Below are 19,034 nucleotides of genomic sequence, written 5' to 3'. Positions count from 1 at the left end.
GTTTGGACCTTGGCCTGTCTGGACCTTGTCCCTGCCTGGACCTTGTCCTGTCTGGACCTTGTCCCTGCCTGGACCTTGTCCCTGCCTGGACCTTGTCCTGTTTGGACCTTGTCCTGTCTGGACCTTGTCCCTGCCTGGACCTTGTCCTGTCTGGACCTTGTCCCTGCCTGGACCTTGTCCTGTTTGGACCTTGTCCTGTCTGGACCTTGTCCTGTCTGGACCTTGTCCCTGCCTGGGCCTTGTCCTGTTTGGACCTTGTCCTGTCTGGACCTTGTCCTGTCTGGACCTTGTCCTGTTTGGACCTTGTCCCTGTCTGGACCTTGTCCCTGTCTGGACCTTGTCCTGTTTGGACCTTGTCCCTGCCTGGACCTTGTCCTGTTTGGACCTTGTCCTGTCTGGACCCTCTACTGTTCATACTGTACATGTATTTATTGTGTGTGTGTGTGTGTGTGTGTGTGTGTGTGTGTGTGTGTGTGTGTGTGTGTGTGTGTGTGTGTGTAGATATCCCCCCCACCAGTCAGGGAGTGGACCACCGTCAGATCCAGAGGGAGTTAGGAGAGGTGGTCATCCACCTTCACAACCCCACCATCCTCTCCTCCTCCTCCGTCAGAGTGCAGTGGACGGTGAGTGGTTCTCTCAGCTTCAAAACAGGGCTTTAGGGATTACAAGCCTAATGTATGTATGTATATGGTTTATGTATTACTTTAATATCTATTTTGTATTTTGTATGTTTTAGCATAGATTTGTATTGTTTGCTCCAAAGTCACCATGGGGAGTGGCAAGGTCTGGAGCGCTCTGTGCTCACGGTCGATTTGTTTGGCCACTCAGCAGTGCTAATGTCCTAATGTCCTAATGTCCTGTAGAGGACGGACACTGCACTGCAGAGAGAGAGAACAAAGAACAGACTGGAACCCTGTCAAAACTTTCTAAGTGTCCATCTGGTCAGGACCAGTCACACTGGCCAGCACTCCTGCTGTAGGACCTGTTTGCCTGTCTGTCTGTTTGTCCGCCTGTCTTCAGTCAGAGCTAAACCAACCCACAGCGGGCAACTCACAACACTCCACAACACACCAGTCCACTGCCATAAGCCGCCCAGCAGCACAGCGTGCCAGCCTGTGCCCTCCCAGATTGAAAACACTTGACTGCTGTTAAAACAATACAAGTGAGAAGGAAGAGGCAGCCAACTAGTGCTCTCAGGCTGAAATGGGTTGCAGATGTGGGAGGGGAGGAGGAGGAGGAGAATAAAGGAGAGGGAGAGGTTAAAGGGCAGCTTGGAGAGGTGTTAGGACCTCTCTGCTGTGAGATAGTGGATATCTTATTAAACACTGGCTCCATGTCTATATATTCTAGGTTCTGTTGGGCTGAATAGAAAGAAAGTATAACTGTGCACCTCACTAGTTGTGTCAGACATACTGTATTCTATAAACTGCCTTCTTGTTCATACAGTATAGGCTGCTACTACCCTTGGGGGTTGGTCCAATCTCTGCTTTGTATTTGAACACAAGGCCACACCTACGTTCCCAGGGATAACTAGGTACCATAATGAGTGATGAATGGGATATGTGAAAAGGATACTGACATGCCAATACTGATCCAAGACTCTTTCTGATCACCACTGCCCAGTTACCATGTCTGGCAGCCCGTCTCCCAGTTACCGTGTCTGGCAGCCCGTCTCCCAGTTACCGTGTCTGACTGCCCGTCTCCCAGTTACCGTGTCTGACTGCCCGTCTCCCAGTTACCCTGTCTGACAGACCGTCTCCCAGTTACCGTGTCTGGCAGCCCGTCTCCCAGTTACCCTGTCTGACAGACCGTCTCCCAGTTACCGTGTCTGGCAGACCGTCTCCGTGTTACCCTGTCTGATCCCCAGTTACCGTGTCTGACAGCCCGTCTCCCAGTTACCCTGTCTGACAGCCCGTCTCCCAGTTACCCTGTCTGACAGCCCGTCTCCCAGTTACCGTGTCTGACAGACCGTCTCCCAGTTACCGTGTCTGACAGCCCGTCTCCCAGTTACCCTGTCTGACAGCCCGTCTCCCAGTTACCGTGTCTGACAGACCGTCTCCCAGTTACCGTGTCTGACAGCCCGTCTCCCAGTTACCGTGTCTGACAGCCCGTCTCCCAGTTACCGTGTCTGACAGCCCGTCTCCCAGTTACCCTGTCTGACAGCCCGTCTCCCAGTTACCGTGTCTGGCAGACCGTCTCCGTGTTACCCTGTCTGATCCCCAGTTACCATGTCTGACAGCCCGTCTCCCAGTTACCCTGTCTGACAGCCCGTCTCCCAGTTACCGTGTCTGACAGACCGTCTCCCAGTTACCGTGTCTGACAGACCGTCTCCCAGTTACCATGTCTGACAGCCCGTCTCCCAGTTACCGTGTCTGACAGACCGTCTCCCAGTTACCGTGTCTGACAGCCCGTCTCCCAGTTACCGTGTCTGACAGACCGTCTCCCAGTTACCGTGTCTGACAGACCGTCTCCCAGTTACCCTGTCTGACAGCCCGTCTCCCAGTTACCGTGTCTGACAGCCCGTCTCCCAGTTACCGTGTCTGACTGCCCGTCTCCCAGTTACCGTGTCTGACAGCCCGTCTCCCAGTTACCGTGTCTGACTGCCCGTCTCCCAGTTACCGTGTCTGACTGCCCGTCTCCCAGTTACCGTGTCTGACAGCCCGTCTCCCAGTTACCGTGTCTGACTGCCCGTCTCCCAGTTACCGTGTCTGACAGCCCGTCTCCCAGTTACCGTGTCTGACAGCCCGTCTCCCAGTTACCGTGTCTGGCAGACCGTCTCCGTGTTACCCTGTCTGATCCCCAGTTACCATGTCTGACAGCCCGTCTCCCAGTTACCCTGTCTGACAGCCCGTCTCCCAGTTACCGTGTCTGACAGACCGTCTCCCAGTTACCGTGTCTGACAGACCGTCTCCCAGTTACCATGTCTGACAGCCCGTCTCCCAGTTACCGTGTCTGACAGACCGTCTCCCAGTTACCGTGTCTGACAGCCCGTCTCCCAGTTACCCTGTCTGACAGCCCGTCTCCCAGTTACCGTGTCTGACTGCCCGTCTCCCAGTTACCGTGTCTGACAGCCCGTCTCCCAGTTACCGTGTCTGACTGCCCGTCTCCCAGTTACCGTGTCTGACAGCCCGTCTCCCAGTTACCCTGTCTGACAGCCCGTCTCCCAGTTACCGTGTCTGACAGACCGTCTCCCAGTTACCGTGTCTGACAGCCCGTCTCCCAGTTACCCTGTCTGACAGCCCGTCTCCCAGTTACCGTGTCTGACAGACCGTCTCCCAGTTACCGTGTCTGACAGCCCGTCTCCCAGTTACCGTGTCTGACAGCCCGTCTCCCAGTTACCGTGTCTGACAGCCCGTCTCCCAGTTACCCTGTCTGACAGCCCGTCTCCCAGTTACCGTGTCTGGCAGACCGTCTCCGTGTTACCCTGTCTGATCCCCAGTTACCATGTCTGACAGCCCGTCTCCCAGTTACCCTGTCTGACAGCCCGTCTCCCAGTTACCGTGTCTGACAGACCGTCTCCCAGTTACCGTGTCTGACAGACCGTCTCCCAGTTACCATGTCTGACAGCCCGTCTCCCAGTTACCGTGTCTGACAGACCGTCTCCCAGTTACCGTGTCTGACAGCCCGTCTCCCAGTTACCGTGTCTGACAGACCGTCTCCCAGTTACCGTGTCTGACAGACCGTCTCCCAGTTACCCTGTCTGACAGCCCGTCTCCCAGTTACCGTGTCTGACAGCCCGTCTCCCAGTTACCGTGTCTGACTGCCCGTCTCCCAGTTACCGTGTCTGACAGCCCGTCTCCCAGTTACCGTGTCTGACTGCCCGTCTCCCAGTTACCGTGTCTGACTGCCCGTCTCCCAGTTACCGTGTCTGACAGCCCGTCTCCCAGTTACCGTGTCTGACTGCCCGTCTCCCAGTTACCGTGTCTGACAGCCCGTCTCCCAGTTACCGTGTCTGACAGCCCGTCTCCCAGTTACCGTGTCTGGCAGACCGTCTCCGTGTTACCCTGTCTGATCCCCAGTTACCATGTCTGACAGCCCGTCTCCCAGTTACCCTGTCTGACAGCCCGTCTCCCAGTTACCGTGTCTGACAGACCGTCTCCCAGTTACCGTGTCTGACAGACCGTCTCCCAGTTACCATGTCTGACAGCCCGTCTCCCAGTTACCGTGTCTGACAGACCGTCTCCCAGTTACCGTGTCTGACAGCCCGTCTCCCAGTTACCCTGTCTGACAGCCCGTCTCCCAGTTACCGTGTCTGACTGCCCGTCTCCCAGTTACCGTGTCTGACAGCCCGTCTCCCAGTTACCGTGTCTGACTGCCCGTCTCCCAGTTACCGTGTCTGACAGCCCGTCTCCCAGTTACCGTGTCTGACTGCCCGTCTCCCAGTTACCGTGTCTGACAGCCCGTCTCCCAGTTACCATGTCTGACAGCCCGTCTCCCAGTTACCGTGTCTGACAGACCGTCTCCCAGTTACCGTGTCTGACAGCCCGTCTCCCAGTTACCGTGTCTGACTGCCCGTCTCCCAGTTACCGTGTCTGACTGCCCGTCTCCCAGTTACCGTGTCTGACTGCCCGTCTCCCAGTTACCGTGTCTGACAGCCCGTCTCCCAGTTACCGTGTCTGACTGCCCGTCTCCCAGTTACCGTGTCTGACAGCCCGTCTCCCAGTTACCGTGTCTGACTGCCCGTCTCCCAGTTACCGTGTCTGACAGCCCGTCTCCCAGTTACCCTGTCTGGCAGACCGTCTCCTTGTTACCCTGTCTGATCCCCAGTTACCGTGTCTGACAGACCGTCTCCCAGTTACCGTGTCTGACAGCCCGTCTCCCAGTTACCGTGTCTGGCAGACCGTCTCTGTGTTACCCTGTCTGATGCCCAGTTACTCTGTCTGACAGCCCGTCTCGCTGTTACCCTGTCTGACTGGAATGCTCCAGGAGAAACCAACTAGACTTTTCCACCAAGAGTCACTAATAACTTTGCATTGTATTTACCTGCACTCTTTACATGGCCATGGTTTGAGTTTCTGGGTTGTATGTTGTTGTTCTTATGTGTTTCTGCTTAATGGTTGCACAGTTCTGAGCCTAATGAAGACCACCTGAGCCGACAGCACATTTTATAGGAGAGAGATACAAAAACACAAATGTTAAACTTTACAAGCCAGTACTGCCTGCGTTTCACAGGGACCTCATTTGATAGTACATTACACTACACTACTGTATACTACATTACAGTACACTACAGTACACTAGAGTACAGTACAGTGCAGTACACTACAGTACACTGTAGTGTAGTGTATGAAAATGTATGCACTCACTAACTGTAAGTCGCTCTGGATAAGAGCGTCTGCTAAATGACTAAAATGTAAATATTTACAGTACACTAGAGTACAGTACAGTACAGTGCAGTACACTACAGTACACTACAGTACACTACAATATAGTATCCTTCTAGTTCACATAGGTTGTATTGTAAAATGCATATATTCAGTAGAGGCAAATGAATAGATGATCTGAAGTTCACTAACACATGCCATCAGCCATGACTGACTCTATCCAAGCCTCTCTAAATCAAGATCCACATTTACCAATGCTCTATTATACGATATGATCTCTGTCATCAAGGCTCTCTCTGTACCCTCAGCCTGTCCTGTCCCCTGGTGTATGAGTCAGCTCCACTGTCCCCCTGATCCTAGACTAGAGTTCCCATAAGTCAGGAGGAGACGGCGCGGGCTGTTCTGGGCGCCCAGTTCTAGCCCCTTCTAACCAGGACCAGACTCTCAGGAACCTCTGGGCTATGACCTCATAGTGTGTTGCGGTTTCCACACATCGCTGCCGCTCCAAACGGATCCGCTCCACTGGCCGACACACAGACGGAGGGATGGAGGGATAGATGGATGGATGGAGGGATGGATGGACCATGTGATGAGTTAGCACTCCGGTCCCCACTAGCCAGCCAGCCAGCCAGCCAGGGACAGCCACATTAGTTAAACAAGACTACAGCAACAACTGAGCTGTCTATTGATAATGTTTTCCAGAACGATGCTGAGAGACTTTCCACTGTAGAGTCACTCTGAGTGCCTAAATAGAGTCATGCTGACCTGTATGTCTGTGTGTGTATGTCTGTGTGTGTATGTCTGTGTGTGTATGTGTCTGTGTGTGTATGTTTGTGTGTGTGTGTGTCTGTGTGTCTGTGTGTGTGTGTGTGTGTCTGTGTGTCTGTCTGTCTGTCTGTCTGTCTGTCTGTCTGTCTGTCTGTCTGTCTGTCTGTCTGTGTGTGTTGTTATCTCCCCTGGCCACTAGGTGGAGCAGCAGTCTCAGTACATCCAGGGTTATAAGGTGATGTACAGGGCCTCTCCAGAGGGGCAGCAGAGGAGTGACTGGGCTGTGTTTGAGGTGAGAACCCCAGGGGAGGACAGTACTGTGGTGCCCCAGCTCAGGAAAGGAGTCACCTACGAGTTCAAAGTTCGCCCCTTCTTCAACGAGTTCCAGGGAACAGACAGTGAGGTCAAGATAGCCAAGACTCTGGAGGAAGGTGGGTGGACATATCTGTGTGTGTGTGTGTGTGTGTGTGTGTGTGTGTGTGTGTGTGTGTGTGTGTGTGTGTGTGTGTGTGTGTGTGTGTGTGTGTGTGTGTGTGTGTGTGTTTGTGTGTGTGCGAGCGCACAGAGTTTATCTGTGACCTTTGCAACTATGCATGCGTGTGAGAACAACAGCTGTTCCCAGCGGGTGTAGAGAGTAAAGGATCATATTATGTGCTGTGGTGTTTTCTACGTGTTAGGGCAGATGTTGTACTGTTTGAAAAAGTCCTGTGAAACCCAGAGGATGATAAACCCAAATACTACGTACACATAAGTGCTGTGCTAATTGTTCATAGACTGTGATTGTGTGGTTGCGGAAATCTTTCGGGGTTTGGAAGTAACACCCAGAGCTCATATATGCCATATGAAAGAGAGGAGCATCATCAAAAGTTATGAATGAATGAATGAATGAGGGAGGGAGGAGCTGACTGAAAAAAAGACTGTTTGCCAAAATATGTTTGTGGGTGTGTGTTTTCATTTCTCCCACGATGCTTTGTTGCTAATTTTGTTGCTAATTGTTTTCAGAGTTCAAACACGATGCCTTCACTCCCGTGAGCAGAAATGCATGATTTCATTACTGTGAATCAGAACGAGATTAAGAGTGTTATGTTGTATGTTGTCATAATTAATTCACTTTAGTTATACTCATCAGGGTAGAATCATCACAGAACACACACAAGCGTAAACATTGCAATTATAATTCTCTCTTTGTTTGAATAAACAGGGATTTTCTTTTTATTTCCTCAAGCACTTTCTTTGAACAAAGAAAGATAGTCCTTTTAGTACAGCCACCTAGTGAATAGATACAGTGTGTGACTTCTGGATAGGATCCATTCATTAGAGCAGTAGAAGTGAGGAGAGAGCAGACAGTCTGTGACTTCTGGATAGGATCCATTCATTAGAGCAGTAGAAGTGAGGAGAGAGCAGACACTGTGTGTGTTGCTGTTGATGAGTGTATTATATTAACATGTGTTGTTGTGTCTGTCTGTCTGTCTCTGTCTGTCCCCAGCTCCCAGTGCAGCCCCTCGTGGGGTTACCATCACAGAGAGTGGGGACAATGGGACCGCCATCGTGGTCTCTTGGCAACCGCCTCCAGAGGAGGAGCAGAACGGGTTAGTCCAGGAGTACAAGGTGAGAACACTGGCAGGGACTCCCAAACTCTCCTTACATACTCTGAGCGTGGTCAAAGGTAGTGTACTAAGGTAGTCTACTGTAACACCATGTAGATATTTACTCTGGTCTGTAGGGTACATCTACTGTAACACCATGTAGATATTCGTAGCACAGCGTGAGACAAAGGACAGACAGACTGTAATGTTATGAGACATGGGTAGAGGTTTTCAACTTCCTCTGTGCCTAGTGATCTCAGGGGTGGAGGAGACAGTAGGATGTTACTGTGTGGTGGTGGGTGGAAATGGTTGTGAAACAGTGTCATCTGGTGGACTAGATAGATGTACAGTCGTGGTCAAAAGTTTTGAGAATGACACAAATATAAATTTTCACAGTCTGCTGCTTCAGTTTTTATGATGGCAATTTGCATATACTCCAGAATGTTATGAAGAGTGATCAGATGAATTGCAAAGTCCCTCTTTGGCATGAAAATGAAGTTAATCCCCCAAAAACATTTCCACTGCATTTCAGCCCTGCCACAAAAGCTGACATCATGTCAGTGATTCTCTCGTTAACACAGGTGAGAGTGTTGACGAGGACAAGGCTGGAGATCACTCTGTCATGCTGATTGAGTTAGAATAACAGACTGGAAGCGTTAAAGGGAGGGTGGTGCTTGAAATCATTGTTCTTCCTCTGTTAACCATGGTTATCTGCAAGGAAACACGTGCCGTTATCATTGCTTTGCACAAAACGGGCTTCACAGGCAAGGATATTGCTGCTAGTAAGATTGCGCCTAAATCAACCATTTATCGGATCATCAAGAACTTCAAGGAGAGAGGTTCAATTGTTGTGAAGAAGGCTTCAGGGCGCCCAAGAAAGTCCAGCAAGCGCCAGGACCATCTCCTAAAGATGATTCAGCTACGGGATCGGGGCACCACCAGTGCAGAGCTTGCTCAGGAATGGCAGCAGGCAGGTGTGAGTGCATCTGCACGCACAGTGAGGCAAAGACTTTTGGAGGATGGCCTGGTGTCAAGAAAGGCAGCGAGGAAGCCACTTCTCTCCAGGAAAAACATCAGGGACAGACTGATATTCTGCAAAAGGTACAGGGATTGGACTGCTGAGGACTGGGGTAAAGTCATTTTCTCTGGTGAATCCCCTTTCCGTATGTTTGGGGCATCCGGAAAAAAGCTTGTCCGGAGAAGACAAGGTGAGCGCTACCATCAGTCCTGTGTCATGCCAACAGTAAAGCATCCTGAGACCATTCATGTGTGGGGTTGCTTCTCAGCCAAGGGAGTGGGCTCATTCACAATTTTGCCTAAGAACACAGCCATGAATAAAGAATGGTACCAACACATCCTCCGAGAGTAACTTCTCCCAACCATCCAAGAACAGTTTGGTGACGAACAATGCCTTTTCCAGCATGATGGAGCACCTTGCCATAAGGCAAAAGTGATAACTAAGTGGCTCGGGGAACAAAACATCGACATTTTGGGTCCATGACCAGGAAACTCCCCAGACCTTAATCCGATTGAGAACTTGTGGTCAATCCTCAAGAGGCGGGTGGACAAACAAAAACCCACAAATTCTGACAAACTCCAAGCATTGATTATGCAAGAATGGGCTTCCATCAGTCAGGATGTGGCCCAGAAGTTAATTGACAGCATGCCAGGGCGGATTGCAAAGGTCTTGAAAAAGAAGGGTCAACACTGCAAATATTGACTCTTTGCATGAACTTAATGTAATTGTAAATAAAAGCCTTTGACACTTATGGAATGCTTGTAATTATACTTCAGTATACTTCATAGTAACAGCTGACAAAAATATCTAATCTTGTGTCATTCTCAAAACTTTTGACCATGACTGTACACAATGTCTGAGTGGTCCTCAGAGGCTCTCTCTATTCCTTAGTGCAGGGGTATTCAAATCTTACCCTACGAGGTCCAGAGCCTGCTGGTTTTCTGTTCTGCCTGATAAATAATTGCACCTATCTGGTTTCCCAGGTCTAAATCTGTCCCTGATTAGAGGGGAAGAATGGGGAGTTGAAAAGCAGTAGAATTGCCCACTGGGCACAGACGTCATTTCAATGTCTATTCCACATTGATTCAACGTAATTTCATTGAAATGACGTGGAAACAACATTGATTCAACCAGTGTGTGCCCAGTGGGTGGCTTCGAGGTCCAGATTTGAATTTGAGGGCCTTAGTGGATTATTCAGTAGTAGTCTACTCAAGTTCTAGACTACCTGATGTATTATCTATACAGCCATACATTATAGCCATACATTTTATCCATACATTATAGCCATACATTATAGCCATACGTTATAGCCACACATTATATCAGCCAAACATCATAGCACCCTTACAGTATAGCCATAAATTATAGCCATACATTATAGCCATACATTATAGCCATACATTATATATGAATCCTGCTGATTAACGATTAGAGGACTGCAGGCTTAAAATCTAGATAATGATCTCTTTCTACAATGTCAGATATGGACATTTTTCTGAGCACCTATTGGCTCTTGGCCATTGGCCCACAAACTACTCTTATGAGCCTCTTAAATCATTAGAAGGGATTTCTTTGATTTACTGGAAAGAGCGTTATGAATGGGAAAGACAACATCAGAGTGAGATTATAGCAGGGAAAATAGATATGTAAGATATTTTTTGGGACGACTGCTCTTGTTGCAGTGCTTAATCCATTCCATCTCTTTGGTCCAGGTCAGCCTAATTTTGTAGTTACATTTTAGTCATTTAGTAGACGTTCTTATCCAGAGTGACTTACGGTAGGGAGTGCATATATTTTCATACCGGTCCCCCGTGGGAATCGTACCCAAGCGCCATGCTCTACCAATTGAGCCACAGCACTCCTCTCTCTGCCTTCCTCTCCGTGTCCACTCATAAGTATGCTGTTTGTGTAGCCCCCACTCTGCGGCCAGCACACTCCTCATATAATATGCTGTGTGAGAACTGCCATTTAAATTTTCTTGTCACAGGGAATGTAGGTTAGTGTTAGAGGGGGAGACACAGCATAGTCCATTTAAAAGTTAAGCCACTATTAATTTTCCAGGTAAATGTTTTCTGGCGATAGGGTTTAGAGTAATTTCATGGTTGTTAAATCCGAGCGTTCCTCGGTCATTACTGGGTCTCGTCCCTAGCGGCGCTTCTTCCCACCGTGATTCCTCAAACAGCCACACAGGCTTCTGGAGCTTTCCAACACTACGGCGCACACACACACATACACACACACACACGCACACACACACACACACACGCACACACACACACACACACACACACACACACACCGCAAAACCAGGTCCGTGTGTGAGGGTTGTTAATTTATGGGAGGTGGTGGGGGTAAAGAAAGCAGAGGCGGCCAGGTTCAGGATGTTGGGGTTAGCCAGGTTCAGGACGTTGGGGTTAGCAGGCCTCATGCTGAGGTGAATGTATGACGCTCTTTATAACCCTTGATTGAGTTAGCCTGAGAGAGCCCTGGATTGAGTTAGCCTGAGAGAGCCCTGGTTTGAGTTAGCCTGAGAGAGCCCTGGATTGAGTGAGCCTGAGAGAGCCCTCTCTCCTCCCTGTGAGTGACTGACAGCCCTGAGCTGCTACTGCTGGGTTATGGAGGTGATTACTAATCCACACTTTGTTTTTCATGGGGTTAGGGTTCACTCACTCAGACAGGGGGGACATGTTATGGCTACCGCAGCTAATACTGACTCTGTGTGGAACACAAAAAAAACAGAAAAACGTGCCCCAGTGTTTTTATATGTGGAATACCTGGGTGGAATAATTAAATATGCACTGTGTGCTGAAGTGTTACATTAGCATCAACCAGCAACTTGCCATACTTGTCACACCACCATCAGAACACTGTTATAATGTCTTCTCTCTCTCTCTGCCCTGTCAGATCTGGTGTTTGGGTAATGAGAGCAGGTACCATATCAACCGTACGGTGGACGGCTCTACCTTCTCCTTGCTGATCCCCAGCCTGGCTCCAGGGATCCGTTACAGTGTGGAGGTCGCAGCCAGCACTGGGGCAGGCCCAGGGGTCAAGTCTGATGTCACCTTCTTCCAGATAGGTGAGTGGAGGAGAACTTTGGCCTGCATTTCTCAGCACCCAGCAGAAGGTCCAAATAAGATTATTCTACCTCCGATGGAAGAGGAGGAAGAAGAGGGATAGGTCCTTCTACTATGTGTCCTCACTTGTTAACTCCATACAGCATGGATTCCAAGGCTTACTGCCTAATAACTTCCCCACCTTCTTTAACCGCAACGGCTGGAAAATATTCAATGGACATTTTGTAGTATTGACTTCTTTTTAATCTCAGTCTGAAGAGCACACTAATCCACGTTTACAGTTGTCATATTAATATTAAAGGAGTATTATGTAATCGTTGTAGAATGTTGCAAATAACTCAATTCCTTCGTGCCCCTACCTGCTATCGTGTTCATGGTCTATAACAGTGGTCTTAATGCTGTGTTTATCTATCTTAATGCTGTGTTTACCACTCTGTCGGTGTACAGCCTCAATGGTTTTCACGTGACTGACATTGTGATAAAACGTTACATGTAATTCCTGCTTGGCAGCAGTGCAGTGCCTGTAGCTTCGCTGCCCCACCCTGTTCTGCCCTGCTCTGCCCTGCTCTGCCCTGCTCTGTTCTGCCCGCCCCACCCTGCTCTGCTCTGCTCTGTTCTGCCCTGTTCTGCTCTGCTCTGCCCTGTTCTGCTCTGCCCTGCTCTGCCCTGCTCTGCCCTGCTCTGCTCTGTTCTGTTCCACCCTGCAACAGTTAATAGGATGAAGAATAGAATAGCTGATCTTGTATTAGTGGTTAAGGGTCATTGTGTGATTCCTACTCCTACTCCCTCCATGTATGGACTCTCATCTGAGCTCTCAATAGCAGCTCTCAGTTTGAATTCACTTATCCTTAGAAACTCCAGTTACTCTATCATATCCCCTCAGCAATCCCTCCATCCCTTCAGGAATCCCTCCATCTCCTCAGGAATCCCTCCATCCCCTCAGCAATCCCTCCTCTCACATGAACGTCTTGCATCATACTGTGCCATTTGACTTGAGGTGAGGTCTACTGTCTGAAAATGATCCCTAGTACTTTGAGAAAGTTAAAAGCCCTTGAACATCTGCAGCTGAAAAATGTAGCTGTATAGATGTATTTTTATTCTGTTTTATATTTCACTCTCTCTGATCCTGCGAGGGCGTTTTTGTGTATGTAGTTCTTCTATTGAAGTGCATCTTCCGGTCCCACCAGTTTCTGTTAGCAATTCCCATCTGAATATGTCTGGAAAGACAGAACAACTTGCTACGACAAGAATAAATCAAGGAGAAACTAACATTCAAGTATACTTTTATAATAGTTTTCACTGAAAGCCTATGATGCAAATGACTGTGAGAGTTTGAAACATTGTGTCATACTGTTGCAAGAGAATCCTTACCATACCATTGTGCTTTTCACTCTATATCCATGAGTTTAGTACTCAGTATCAGACGCTGGTTGCTCTCTAGGAGTGGACACTGCTTACCTAACCTGCAGTGGGTTTACCTGATCCGATGTGACAGGGTTCAGTACATGCCCAACCTCTGCCCACAATAGTTTAAGGAGATGAAGGAGTTAATAGGCTCTCATTCCTGTGCTACCTGGTTTAATATGTGGCTGGCTGCAGGCGATGCAGCTGCTGCCTGCCTGACTTCCTTCCCCGTACCCTGTATGAATGTGGGTTTATAGTAAACATAATGGAGTTTGGTATCTCTATAGACTTACATAACTTACAGCAGAGGCGTAGATCTGCTCTGCTTCATTCTGTTCTCCAGTCAAGGAGGCAATGGTCTAGTGCTTAACAAGAGCAATAAACCATGAACTCTAGCACAACTGTGTGTTTTGAGATGGCATGTTTTTATTAACTTACCTGTCAAGATCACGATACCTGAGCGGCTGTAAGATCCAATGTAGCAAGTTCCTTTTCTGACAAATCCCCTCTCTCCACATGTCATGTGGAGTGTCAAGACCAGCAATAGTTCACATGTAGTCTATGTATGTACAGTATAATACTGTTGATATCTGGCACGTCAGTCAGTCATGCCTTTACTTCCTTACACAGGATGCATTATAGCTACCTGGGATGAATCTAATTCAGTCTTCCCTCTTATAGCCCAGGCTATTTAAGATCCTCCGTCAGAATACTCCCCAGATCTGAGCTGTCACAAATCTGCTCATGGTAAAGGGGGAATAAATTATAACAACATGAAACAGCGGTGCTGGGTGCTTGGTAGAGGGACAGCTGTGTGTCTGTGTGTGTTAAAGTGGGATGGGATGGGCATGGAGAAGCAGGAAGCTGTGACTGATACAATTTCTCTCACTTGAGGACTTCCAGCGGCGCCTGTTGCCATGTTCCAACGCTGGAGTGGAAAAACACCCCTGCGGGACCAGCGCTTCACCCTAATGCATTTGTCACACTGTGGGCTTGTTTGTGTCATGGCATAGCAGTCCAGATACCTGTAAAGTCCCTGAGGACTGTTTAGTCACATTGGTACTCTGCTTCCCTCCTCACAGAAACAGGAATGAAATCCACATATAAGTGTGGGGGGGGGGGGGGGGGGGGGGAGAGAGAGAGAGAGAGAGAGAGAGAGAGAGACAGAGACAGAGACAGAGACAGAGACAGAGACAGAGACAGAGACAGAGACAGAGACAGAGATGGGTAGGGGTAGCAACACTGGAACTTTGGGAGACCTGCTTGCCTCTGACTGAGTGAGTCTGTAAAGATTAAAGTGGTTGCAACATGAAACAAGAGAGAGAGAAAAATAGAGATGAAGAAAGTTAGAAAGGCAGTTGAACATGAAGAAATTGCTTAGGGGGGACAAATGAGCACTCTTTCATGTGAGGCATGGGAGAGAAACGCAGAGAGACTAGACAGATGAATAAAACAGGCCTTTGTTGTGTGATCACTAGTTCTGACAGTTCATTTTGAATAGTAGAACTGTAGCAACAGCTAGCAGAAATACATACCCAAGTTACACATTAAAGTGCTACAGTGTGCTAATGACTAGTACTATGTTTGTATTAGTACTACTGTGACCTAATTCGATGTAATAATAACTAATAGAATGATGCTCAGTGTGTGATCATACTTCTTTAAGTCTTCCTGGGTGTGTGCAACATTCCTGTAGTGTGCTTCCTGGTTCAACTCTTATACGAATAGATTATGTTTAAATCTCCTGGGTTTAGACCTTTTGTCTATCCACCTGCCATTGTTGACTGGGATCAGTTCTGGGATCAGTTCTGAAAGCCTTTTATAATAGAGAGAGAGCCCTCCCATCTCTACAGCTCCACAGCCCAGGACCAGCCTTACGCTCACCTGCAGAGATGAAAGAAGTATTTTGTGTGTCAGAAGAAAAGAGTACGTTCATATTGATGCCCTTTCCTGACTTCATTTACCTCTTTCTACCCCCTGCTTCAAAATCATTCCCCGTTTCAGGCTTTTCCACTCGTTTTGAAGTTTTATTTTTAGAATAATATTTCCCTTTCTTCTCTTTCTCTCTCTCTCTCTCTCTCTCTCTCTCTCTCTCTCTCTCTCTCTCTCTCTCTGTCTCTCTGTCTCTCTGTCTCTCTTTCTGTCTCTCTCTCTCTCTCTCTCTCTCTCTCTCTCTCTCACTCTCTCTCTCTCTCTGTGTCTCTCTGTCTCTCTCTCTGTCTCTCTCTCACTCTCTCTCTCTCTCTCTGTCTCTCTCTCTCTCTCTCTCTCTCCTCTTTACTACTTCCCATGTCCTCCCCTCCTTTCTCCTCCCTTGTTCTTTCCTGTGTACTTTCCACCTCTTCTGACACTCGACCTGCTCTGGCCCTCTGACGTTCCTGACCGTCTCCTTTCATCACTCCTAATCCCTTCTTTACGTCTGTCCCCTCTCTGACTTTATCTCCCCATTCCATCACTCTCCCTTTCCTCTTCATCACCCCCTCACCTTCTCACCCTTCTCCTCTCATCTCCCCACCCTGTACCCCTCTCCTCTCATCTCCTCACCCTGTACTCTTCTCTTCTCTTCTCTTCTCTTCTCTTCTCTTCTCTTCTCTTCTCTTCTCTTCTCTTCTCTTCTCTTCTCTTCTCTTCTCTTCTCTTCTCTTCTCCTCTCCTCACCCTTCTCTCCCCCTCTTTTTGCTCTTACCCTTTCCTATTCCTGCCCTCTCTCCTCTCACCTCCTCATCCTCCACCCCTCTTTCACCCCTCTCCCATCCTATCCTCTCTCCCCCTCTCCTCTCTCCCCCCTGTAGACTCATCGGGGCGTATGACGGAGGGTGTGGTGGACTCAGAGAACACTCTGTCCCAGCAGATCAGTGACGTGGTGAAGCAGCCGGCCTTCATAGCGGGGATAGGAGCAGCCTGTTGGATCATCCTCATGGTGTTCAGTATCTGGCTCTACCGACAGCGCAAGAAGAGGAGTGGCCTCAGCACTAACTACGCAGGCATCCGCAAGGGTCAGTACAACAAGCCTCACTTAATGTCAGCACACTTGATTCACAAGCTCGAGGTGTCCTCAAGCACTGATCTAGGATCAGGTTCCAAACCCTAAATGTAACAGTTAATAGAATAGCTGATCTTGTATTAGTGGTTAAGGGTCATTGTGTGATTCCTACTCCTACTCTCTCCATGTATGGACTCTCATCTGAGCTCTCAATAGCAGCTCCAGTTATTCTATCATATCCCCTCAGCAATCCCTCCATCCCTTCAGGAATCCCTCCATCTCCTCAGGAATCCCTCCATCCCCTCAGCAATCCCTCCTCTCACATGAACGTCTTGCATCATACTGTGCCATTTGACTTGAGGTGAGGTCTACTGTCTGAAAATGGTCCCTAGTACTTTGAGAAAGTTAAAAGCCCTTGAACATCTGCAGCTGAAAAATGTAGCTGTCTCCTGCATAGATGTATTTTTATTCTGTTTTATATTTCACTCTCTCTGATCCTGCGAGGGTGTTTATGTGTGTGTAGTTCTTCTATTGAAGTGCATCTTCCGGTCCTACCAGTTTCTGTTAGCAATTCCCATCTGAATATGTCTGGAAAGACAGAACAACTTGCTACGACAAGAATAAATCAAGGAGAAACTAACATTTCTCAAGCTTGAAGTATACTTTTATAATAGTTTTCACTGAAAGCCTATGATGCAAATGACTGTGAGAGTTTGAAACATTGTGTCATACTGTTGCAAGAGAATCCTTACCATACCATTGTGCTTTTCACTCTATATCCATGAGTTTAGTACTCAGTATCAGACGCTGGTTGCTCTCTAGGAGTGGACACTGCTTACCTAACCTGCAGTGGGTTTACCTGATCCGATGTGACAGGGTTCAGTACATGCCCAACCTCTGCCCACAATAGTTTAAGGAGATGAAGGAGTTAATAGGCTCTCATTCCTGTGCTACCTGGTTTAATATGTGGCTGGCTGCAGGCGATGCAGCTGCTGCCTGCCTGACTTCCTTCCCCGTACCCTGTATGAATGTGGGTTTATAGTAAACATAATGGAGTTTGGTATCTCTATAGACTTACATAACTTACAGCAGAGGCCTTGATTTGTGTAAGGACTAAGGTCTCTGGGTATATTTTGGATGTTGACTGCATCGTGTGCTAGTGTGATTAAGTTCTACTCTGTGTTGCTATGGTGAGACAGATGCTGAGGTCACAGGGTTGGTCATCTTCACGGAAAAGGATTGTGTGGTATGTTAAAAATAAAGCAATGCCCACATGCTATGCCCACATACAAGGCTTTTAATACAAGAAAAGCCGGGCCTCGAGGGACTCTAGTTTGAGCCAATGAGCAGTCATTTTGACTGCAACATTCTAACAGTGTAATAAATATATTTAATATACACTACCGGTCGAAAGTTTTAGAACACCTACTCATTCAAGGGTTTTTCTTTATTTGTACTATTTTCTACATTGTAGAATAATAGTGAAGACATCAAAACTATGAAAAAACACATATGAAATCATGTAGTAACCAAAAAAGTGTTAAATAAATCAAAATGTATTTTATATTTGAGATTCTGCAAATAGCCAACCTTTGCCTTGATGACAGCTTTGCACACTCTTGGCATTCTCTCAACCAGCTTCAACCAGCTTCATGAGGTAGTCACCTGGAATGCATTTCAATTAACAGGTGTGCCTTCTTAAAAGTTAATTTGTGGTAAAAGACCAAGTCCATATTATGGCAAGAACAGCTCAAATAAGCAAAGAGAAACGACATGATGGTCAGTCAATACGGAACATTTCAAGAACTTTGAAAGTTTCATCAAGTGCAGTTTGCAAAAACCATCAAGCGCTATGATGAAACTGGCTCTCATGAGGACTGCCACAGGAATGGAAGACCCAGAGTTACCTCTGCTGCAGAGGATAAGTTCATTAGAGTTACCAGCCCCAGAAATTGCAGCCCAAATAAATGCTTCACAGAGTTCAAGTAACAGACACATCTCAACATCAAATGTTCAAAGGAGACTGTGTGAATCAAGCATTCATGGTTGAATTGCTGCAAAGAAACCACTACTTAAGGACACCAATAATAAGAAGAGAATTGCTTGGGCCAAGAAACACGAGCAATGGACATTAGACCGGTGGAAATTTGTGTCTCCAAATTTGAGATTTTTGGTTCCAACCGCTGTGTCATTGTGAGACGTAGAGTAGGTGAACGGATGATCTCCGCATGTGTGGTTCCCACCGTAAAGCATGGAGCAGGAGGTGTGATGGTGTGGGGGTGCTTTGCTGGTGACACTGTCAGTGATGTATTTAGAATTCAAGGCACACTTAACCAGCATGGCTACCACAGCATTCTGCAGCGATATGCCATCCCATCTGGTTTGGGCTTAGTGGGACTATCATTTGTTTTTCAACAGGACAATGACCAAACACACCTCCACGCTGTGTAAGGGCTATTTGACCAAGAAGGAGAATGATGGAGTGCTGCATTAGATGACCTGGCCTCCACAATCCCCCGACCTCAACCCAATTGAGATGGTTTGGGATGAGTCGGACGGCAGAGTGAAGGAAAAGCAGCCAACAAGTGCTCAGCATATGTGGGAACTCCTTCAAGACTGTTGGAAAAGCATTCCAGATGAAGCTTGTTGAGAGAATACCAAGAGTGTGCAAAGCTGTCATCAAGGCAAAGGCTGGCTATTTGAAGAATCTCAAATATAAAATATATTTTGATTTGTTTAACACTTTTTTGGTTACTACATGATTCCATATGTGTTATTTGATAGTTTTGATGTCTTCACTATTATTCTACAATGTAGAAAATAGTAAAAATAAAGAAAAACCCTTGAATGAGTAGGTGTTCTAAAACTGTTGACCGG

General features: G+C 47.7%; 1 protein-coding gene across 1 annotated transcript in view; it reads left to right on the top strand.

The window, feature by feature from the left end:
- Positions 1 to 19,034, top strand: part of LOC311120177 (roundabout homolog 1-like) — a gene marked incomplete at its 5' end in the record, with an annotated part of 60,916 nt that overhangs the window by 4,664 nt on the left and 37,218 nt on the right. The window contains 5 exons of the mRNA XM_084194795.1: positions 502 to 623; positions 6,292 to 6,523; positions 7,579 to 7,700; positions 11,601 to 11,772; positions 15,967 to 16,170. Coding sequence (XP_084050921.1) covers positions 502 to 623; positions 6,292 to 6,523; positions 7,579 to 7,700; positions 11,601 to 11,772; positions 15,967 to 16,170 — 852 coding nt within the window. The remainder of the gene's footprint in view (positions 1 to 501; positions 624 to 6,291; positions 6,524 to 7,578; positions 7,701 to 11,600; positions 11,773 to 15,966; positions 16,171 to 19,034) is intronic.

The sequence above is a fragment of the Coregonus lavaretus genome (genome assembly GCF_964263955.1).
Source record: "Coregonus lavaretus genome assembly, contig: HAP1_SCAFFOLD_2942, whole genome shotgun sequence".
NCBI classification, from domain to species: domain Eukaryota; kingdom Metazoa; phylum Chordata; class Actinopteri; order Salmoniformes; family Salmonidae; genus Coregonus; species Coregonus lavaretus.
The sequence above is the reverse complement of the archived record's forward strand: the minus strand, read 5'-3'. Positions and strand labels throughout refer to the sequence as shown.